Genomic DNA, 8,270 nt, shown 5'->3' on the forward strand with positions numbered 1-8,270 from the left:
TGCTCCCCTAACTCAGCTCTGCCTCTGCTATCAGCCATTGGAAGCCCCAGGCAAGGTCCCCAGATGAGGAGTTTCTTGACATGCGCCATGGGTGTCTGAGGGAGCAGGAGTCGGATCAGCAGGGACTGGAGTTCAGGCCCTGTGGCAGGGGATGAAGGGCGTGGCAAGGTGAGGACTTCAGGGCAGGCAATGTGGCCCTTGAGCATAGGTAAGAAGCTTCCTCCACTCAGCGCTCCCCTGTCACTCCTCCCCTTCTTCCTGCTGCTCCGCCCTCTCCCCTCCCCCACATGCCTCCGCCCATGCTTCCATTTTCCTGTGGCTCTGCCCTGCCCCTGCTGTCAGCCCTGGGAAGCCCCAGGTAAAGTGCCAGACTGTGGAGCATCTGAGGTATATGCAGTTTTGTCCCAGAGGACTAGAGTGCGGTCAGCAGGGAGAGGGGTAAAGGCCCTGTAGGGGGCAAAATGAGGACTCCTGAGGCAGGACAGAGAGGTCCTCCACCCCCAGATAGAGTCTCCCCTCCACTCAGTGCCCCCGTTTCTTCACCGTGCTGCTCCTCTCTTCTCCCTGCCTCCATGCTCCTCTAGCACTGCCCTCCCCCTGCTGTGGGAAGCCCCAGTCAGGAGCCCCAATGTTGGTTTTCCTGACTTTTGACTTTCCACTTTCCACTTGGGCGTCTGAGGAGGGGCAGCGTTGTCTTAGGGGTGCTGGAGTTGGGTCAACAGAGGGAGTGGTCCAGGCCCTCCTGGGGGCAAAGTGAGGAATGAGGGAGGATAGAGCAGACTTCAGTGGAGGAGGCCTTAGAGAAACCTGCCCTTGCTGCCAGCCCTGGGAGGCCTTGCAAGGCTCCCAGACTTCTCATTTCTTGTTAGCTGTCTTAGGGATAAGGGAGCCTAGGCCTGAGGGCAAGATTCTCAGGTCTGCAAAAAGGAGCTGAACCAAGTCCAGTCGAGAGTTGTTATTAATGAATTGTGGAGGACGGAGAGCAGCTGAAGGCACTCCGGTGGGTTAGTGGTTATTGCATTCGGCTGCTAACCAAAAGGTTGGTGGTTGGAACCCACCAGCCTCTCTGCTGGAAAAAGATGTGGCTGTTTGCTTCCATGAAGTTTATAGTCTTGGAAACCCTATGGGGCAGTTCTGTTATGCCCTTTTGGGTTGCTGTGAGTCGGAATCTACTCGTTGCTAGTGGTTTGGTTTTTTTGTTTGAAAGATAACCACGACACCTGGCAGAGGAGATGTCAGAGAAACTTGCCCTGCTGTCTGTCCTGGGAGACCCAGGGCAGGGATAGCTGGATGTGGCACCGCTTCACTTTTGTCTCTGTCGTCTCAGGGAGGTGAAGGCCTTGCTCTGTGGGGGAGGTGTCAGGTCAGCAGAGCAGGGGCTGAGGCCCTGCCAGGTGTGAAAGTGAATACTCTGAGGAAGGGCTTGGGGTAGCTCTCACCCTCAGAACTGACGTACCTAATCCTCTTGTAGCATAGTGCCTAAGGCAATTGACTGCTAACCAGAAGGCTGGCGGTTCAAACCCACCAGCCACTCCTCGGAAAGAAGGTTGGGCATTCCTACTTCCGTAGTGATACTGCCTCGGAAACCCAAGGAGGGGTCTCTATGAGTCGGGGCCGACTTGATGGCAAATAACAACAACAACAACAACAATCCTTCCTGTGAGCCATAGAAGACCCAGGACTGGGGAGGCTGGGTGTGGTGTGCCCTAATTTCTGCCATCAAAGTGGGAGGTGGATCCTAATTTCTGCTATAGGGGTGGAGTGGGGGTGGTGTCATCTCAGGGAAGGTTCTTGGTCTGTTAGAGTGAAGTCAAGTCAGCCAAAAGTCAGGTTAGCAGAGTATAGTCCTTGTCGGAAGGAAAGATGAATACTCCTGAGAGAGGAGTGAGGGAGCCACCCACACTAGGGCACAAAGGAGATCCAACAAACACTGACCTTTCCCTGATGCCAGCCATTCAGGCCTGTCAGGCTCAGACACCCCTCCCCCCATTTCTGCTCAAAGAGCTCAGGAAGGTAAAGGGCCTCAGTGATCGCAGGCAGACTGAGGTCAGGTGAAGGGAAGACTCAGATCCGTCTAGGCATCCATGTAAAGACCGTAAGGAAGGATGGAAAGGATCTCCTACTTAAGTAGTGGAGACCCCTCAGAAACCCACACTTATTGCTAGCCCTTGGAGGACCTGTGGCTTGGTGGCTGAATGTGGTATCCCATGGTATCCCGATATCCTTGGTGAGGGATCTGGGTTCAGGTCAGCAAAGGGAGGAGTCCCAAATGCTTCCAGTTACCGATGTGAGAATATACACCTATTCTATGACATACAGCATTACAGCCTTGTCCTCCTACCTCTGCTGTCACCTCAGGAGGACCCAGGGTAGAGTCCTTGGCTGTGTGCCTCCTCACTTCCTCTTTGTTGGTCTCAGGAATTAGCTGTAGTTCTGAGAGTTTTCCCTCAGGTCAGCAGAGAGTGGGGCCCAAGCCCTAGGGAAAGCTGAGGCTCCTGAGTGAGCATTGAGGGGACTATCAATTCCTGAACTGTGGAGAACTCAGAGTCTGATCCCACCTCTTCTGTCAGTGCTAGGAGGCTCAAGATTGTGCTTGCAGTGATGGACGGACTCCTTCATTTTCACAGGGGATCAAGGATCAGGAGGTCTAAGGCACGTGTTCTCAGGTCAGCAGAGTGGAGGCAGCCCAGACACTGCCAGGAGTCAAGGTGAGGACCGTGAGTGTCTGTCTACCAAGGACCCTACTGTCTTAGTTACCTAGGGCTGCTATAACAAAATTCCACAAATGAGTGGCTTTAAAGGACGGAAATTTATTTTCTCACAATTCTCCAGGCTAGAAGTCCAAACTCAGAGTCTTGGTCACATTGATACCTTCCTTGTCAATACATTCCCCCCCCCCACACACACACCTGCTTCTGTGTCTAATCTGGTGTTTTTAGAACTCAGAAGTGCTTGGGTTTAGCACGCACTCTCCACTGGTATGACATCATTAACATAACAAAGAAAACCATATTTCCAAACAGGATTACATCTGTAGGTATGTGGGTTAAGAGTCCAACATATATTTTGTGGGGATGCAATCAGTAGCACACACACCTCAGCACAGAAGAGACTCCAGAGTGCCTGATCCTGTCTGCCCTACTCACAGTCCTGGAAGTCATGTTACTTTCCCCTTCAGGTTCTTAGGGGATAGGTCAGCCAGGACAGGAGATTAGTGAGAGCCTAGAGCACCACCTAAACAGAAGACCTGTAAGTTAGCCTTTGTCAAATCTGCTAAGGTTTAGTTTCTCAACTGAGTTCACTCATAACTCTCTTTTTCTCCCCTATGCCATTGTGCCCTCATTACCCATCCTTCTGTCATATTCTTGCTCCCAACAGGAGTCATTATGTTTCACAATCAGAAAAGTCAGTGCAGCAAGAATATGCAATGTCTTTGGCCCCAGAGGAAGATACAGAGCCTGGTGTGTCCAAAACTTCCTGTGATTGAGGAGGAGGAAGTCTCCGTAGCAGAGGTGTATGCTTCTGGGACACCGAGTATGCCCCAGAGTGCTCAGACAGCCTGCTTCTCAACTCCCATTGCAGCTGCTCCATGGAGCAAACAAGATGGAGATCCCAGCAGCCAAGAAGAGGTTCCAGGCACCTTCCATATCTCGCCACCTATTGAGGCTTTGCTCAGTGATAGGCTAGATAAGAAAGTAGTTGATTTGGCGCAGTTCCTGAGCACCAAGTATCTAACAACAGAGCCCATGGCAAAAAGGCAGAAATGCTGAAGATGGCGATTAAAGAGTACAAAGACCACTTCCCTGTGATCTTCCAGAAAGCCTGTGAGTGCATGGAAATGGTCTTTGGCATCAGTGTGAAGGAAGTGGACTCCATGGGCCACGCCTATCTCCTCATCAAAATGCTAGATCTCACCTATGATTGGATGCTGAGTGGTGAACAGGGCATGTCCAAGACCGGCCTCCTGATACTTACCCTGGGCGTGATCTTCATGGAGAGCAACTGTGTCCCTGAAGAGAAGGTCTGGGAAGTGCTGAGTATGATTGCAGTATGTTCTGGAAGGAAGGATTGCTTCTACGGGGAAATCAGGAAGCTAATCACCAGAGATTTGGTGGAGGAAAAGTACCTGGAGTACCACCAAGTGCCCAACAGTGATCCTGCCCGCTGTGAATTCCTTTGGGGTCCAAGAGCCCATGCAGAAACCAGCAAGATGAAAGTCCTGAAGTTTTTTGCCAAGGTCACTGGAACTAACCCATCCTTGTATGAGGAGCCGATGATTGAGTGAGCCCAGGCAAAAATTGCCACTGAGGCCAAATCAGCCCCCAGTGAAATATGAGAGCAGTCAGTGTTCTAAGTAGTGGAATACCAGGGTGGGGCTGAAGGAGCCCAGTTGTATCTCACCTTTGTTTCTGTTGTGTATGGGCAACTTAGAGATTTCTTTCTTTTCTTTTGGGTATTTCTCAAATACTAATTTCTTTTTAATAAAAAGTTTATTAGATTCAGAATATTACGTTTATAAATTAGTCACATATCTATTGGTGTTTTTCAGGTTTAGCAATTCAAATTGTTTTCTGTTGCAAAACTAATTGGGAAACCTTCCATCTTATTTTGTAATACGGAACAAGATAATATGATACTGGAATAGGAATTTCCTTGGAAATGTGAAAGAACCCAGCAGTAAAATAAAATAGAGGGATTCAATAAGTAGGGGGATAAAGCATAAAAGATGGTTAATTCTTGGATTATGGCATCCCAGAAAGAGTCTGTTCTGTAAAATTAAATCTTTGATAAAACAAGTTGCTCACTGGCTCATTTATTCTCAAAACATTAGTTGAGCATCTGCTCTTTAGGAAGGTTAGTATGGGGATATTAGAATAAGCAAGATACACTCCCTACTCAGAATTGTAGCGTCTCAGAACAGTAGTCATATTAGGAAGATGGTGAGACATGTAACTGAAAAACAGGCTTGAGAGCTTGGAGAACTCTCAGGATGGGGACAGTCAAGTGTAAATGCCTCCCCCAGCTATGCAGTTTGGGGTCTGGGAAAGTGTGATTTCTTCTGTGGGAGGTAGTTTTAAATAGAGCTGGTGGGAACAGAGCCAGGCTCTGTGGTGGAGTATCTTACAGGTGAGAGAAAAGGCTGGAATGGAAAACTTTTGGATCATAGAGAAATCACCTGGGGCAGGTGTGGAAGGCATCCTGCACTCTGGTCCTGGAGCAGTTGAGCATTGCACAGCCTAGGGGTTTTATACACATCATCTGCAAGATTTCCTAAGAAATAAGGGTGATAACTCCCTTGAAGCAGTGCCCGGAATCCACTAGGCTAGTACTTTTTTCTATTGCCTGGGAGAGCCAGAGCTCATTACACTAAAATGTCACTATAATTAGGTTATCTTGACTGTGATTTGGCCAACTCTAAGCAAAGGCTCGATTTTGGGTGGGGGTGAAATGCATGGATGGCTATTTGGGATGGAAGAGGGGGTGGAAGGGAGATAAGAAGTTGGTCTTTGGCTTAAATTCCAGAAACTTGAGTCAGATGGGGAAGACACCCCACACCCAAATTAAATAATCTATAAAGGGGATATTTAGGAAGCAATATTTTGCTGATTGGGGTGCCATGTTCTACAGCGCTGCACGTTCTCTGAGGTGTCCTGGATGACAACAACAAAACTCCCAGAGGAGAGGGTGGCAGGGTCTGGGGTCTACATAGTATTTGAAACAAGTACCAGTTATTAAAGATTTGATACATGTAAGGCACTGGGCCAGGTGCTTTACATACATTCCCCTAGTCCTGCAGGGTTCGCCAGACCAGCGTTTTGAAGCTGTTTCCTTCTCATTGGACCCCTGTTGAGAATTTGCATTTCCACCTCAGATAAACCGAATCAGAATGGACAGTTTAACAAGTTCCCCAGGTGATTCTTAGGAACTGGTTAAATTCCCTGTGCCAAGTCCTCATCACAGATGAAGAATGTAAGGCTTATAAACCCCAAAACCAAATTCACTGCCATTGAGTCAGTTCTGACTCACAGTGACCTTATAGGACGGAGTGGGGCTGCCTCGTAGGGTTTCCAAGGCCGTAATCTTTACTGAAGCTGATTGTCTCTTCTTTCCCTTGCAGAGTGGCTTGTGGGTGCTAACTGCTGACCTTTTGGTTAGCAGCTGAATGCTTTAACCACTCTGTACCCTCAGAGCTCCTTAAGGCTCACAGGCTTTGGTAATTACCCCAAGAGGATGGCCTAGTAAAGGATAGGCCTTAACTAGATTCCTGGTCTACGTCCATCTAGAGCCCACACTCTAATGCTCCTCGTAGCCTCAGGCAGCCGTTCTGTCTCTTAACTCATTTCTTGTGACTCCATGATGTCTCTGAGGTGACAAAATACCCTGCAGCCAAGGTAGAAACTTACTTAAGGTGAGTGACAATGAGAATACAAGACCGTTTGGGGATTGTGGGCCTTTTTTAAAAAAAACACTTTGTGTCAAGCCACTCACATTTCAGGATTTATATTGTTTTAAAGATGATTCTAGAATTTTTCATACATTAAAAAAAATTGCTGTCAAGTTGAATCCAATTCCTAGAGACCCTACAGTGCAGAGCAGAACTGCCCCGTAGGGTTTACAGGTTGTAAATCTTTACGGAAGCAGACGGCTTCATCTTTTTCCTGCAGAGCGGCTGGTGGGTTTGAACTGCTGACCTTTCAGGTAGTGGTTGAGCACTTAACCACTGTGGCTCCAGGGATCCTTTATTTTCATACAGAGATGTACTATAAAAATAGATTGTTTTTTAAACATGGTAATGATGTACCTATTGATTTGCTGCTTGCCACTTATACAATGGCTGTAGGATCTTTTCCATTGAAGCACATGCAGAACTCCTTCACTTTTGTAACTACTCCCTAGAGTTCTAAGTACATATGTGCCATAATTAATTAAACAATCTCCTCCTGGTGGACAGAGTGGTTTCCCCATTTGTGGCTATGATTAATAGAGCAGAAATCAGCAATTTTGAACATGAGTTCTTGGACAGATGTCTGTGTTTTTTCAGAAGAAAGGAGTATTAATGTGGAAGTTGGTTAAAGTGGAAAGGGTGTGAATATTTTACATTTTTATAAATATTGCCATAATTTTATTCCAAATAATAAAGTACCAGTTAATGTTCTTACAAATTAATGTATTTGAATATCCTGCTCTTTCATAGATATTTTATCAGTTTTTTAAATTTTGGATTAAAAAATCATGTTTCAATGTTATTTTAATTTGTAGATCCCTGTTTTCTAATTAAGCAGAAAATTAACTTAAAATCCCTCACCCCTATGAAACTGGTTTCAGTGATATCCTGAGTAACAGGAGTCAGCTGGGCATAATTTAAAATGGTGAAATGTCAAGATATTTACTCTTTCCTTTGAGAAGCAAGGGTTTGGTCAGAATGACAAGGACCCAGGGAACGGAGGACACAAAGTGTAATGATACATGTTGTTGTTGTTGTTATGTGCCGTCGAGTCGGCCCCGACTCATAGCGACCCTCCTTGGGTTTCTGAGGCAGTATCACTACAGAAGATCACCCATCTTCCTTCCAAGGAGTGGCTGGTGGGTTTGAACCGCCAGCCTTCTGGTTAGCAGTCAAGTGCCTTAGGCACTATGCTACCAGAGCTCCTGTAATGATACATAGAGTTTAAAAATAAAGGATGGGAAAAATTGATGAATGGAATGCTAAAAGAAAGAGAGGGGGTACACATAATAAAATACAATTCAAGGTTAAGAAAATTGGAAAGAATAAGGAAGGATATATTGTTTGATGAATGATGGTATGTCAGTCAGGATGTAATCATAGTCATAAAGAGCTATACACTGAATGACACTTTAAATTTATAAAAGTACTAATGAGGAAGTACAAGGAAACCAGAAAATGAATATATCTACAATTCTAGTAGGAGACATTAAGCATAATTTTGTCAGCATTCATAGAGATCATAATAAGAAATAAAAATAAAAATATATGAATAACACAGTTAATGGTTTCGATGAAACAGAACTATGCATACAACACAGGAGACACACACGTATTTCAAACATTTATGGAGAATTTATAAATTCATGAACTGCACTGTGTATTCCAAAAGATGTCTTATGCCTGGCATTCTCTTAATGACTACAGAATACAAATTTGTCAAAAAACTTATTCTCTTAATATAAAATAATTGTCATCTTGATGCTACAGGATTAATAAGGAAATAAATGACAATGAGTATACCATATATCAAAAACTGTGTAGT

At 45.7% G+C, this 8,270-nt stretch overlaps 1 protein-coding gene across 1 annotated transcript; it reads left to right on the plus strand.

Annotated features, from left to right (window-relative positions):
• The first annotated feature begins 3,536 nt into the window (after nt 1-3,536).
• LOC103211864 (putative MAGE domain-containing protein MAGEA13P) lies at nt 3,537-4,285 on the plus strand. Its single transcript, XM_007957843.1, is given in 2 exon segments — nt 3,537-3,752; nt 3,755-4,285. Coding segments are annotated over 2 exon segments (747 nt in total).
• The last annotated feature ends 3,985 nt before the right edge of the window (nt 4,286-8,270 follow it).

Source organism: Orycteropus afer, unplaced genomic scaffold, assembly GCF_000298275.1.
Source record: "Orycteropus afer afer isolate SDZICR_OR568_19922 unplaced genomic scaffold, OryAfe1.0 scaffold00807, whole genome shotgun sequence".
In the NCBI taxonomy this organism is placed as follows: Eukaryota; Metazoa; Chordata; class Mammalia; order Tubulidentata; family Orycteropodidae; genus Orycteropus; species Orycteropus afer.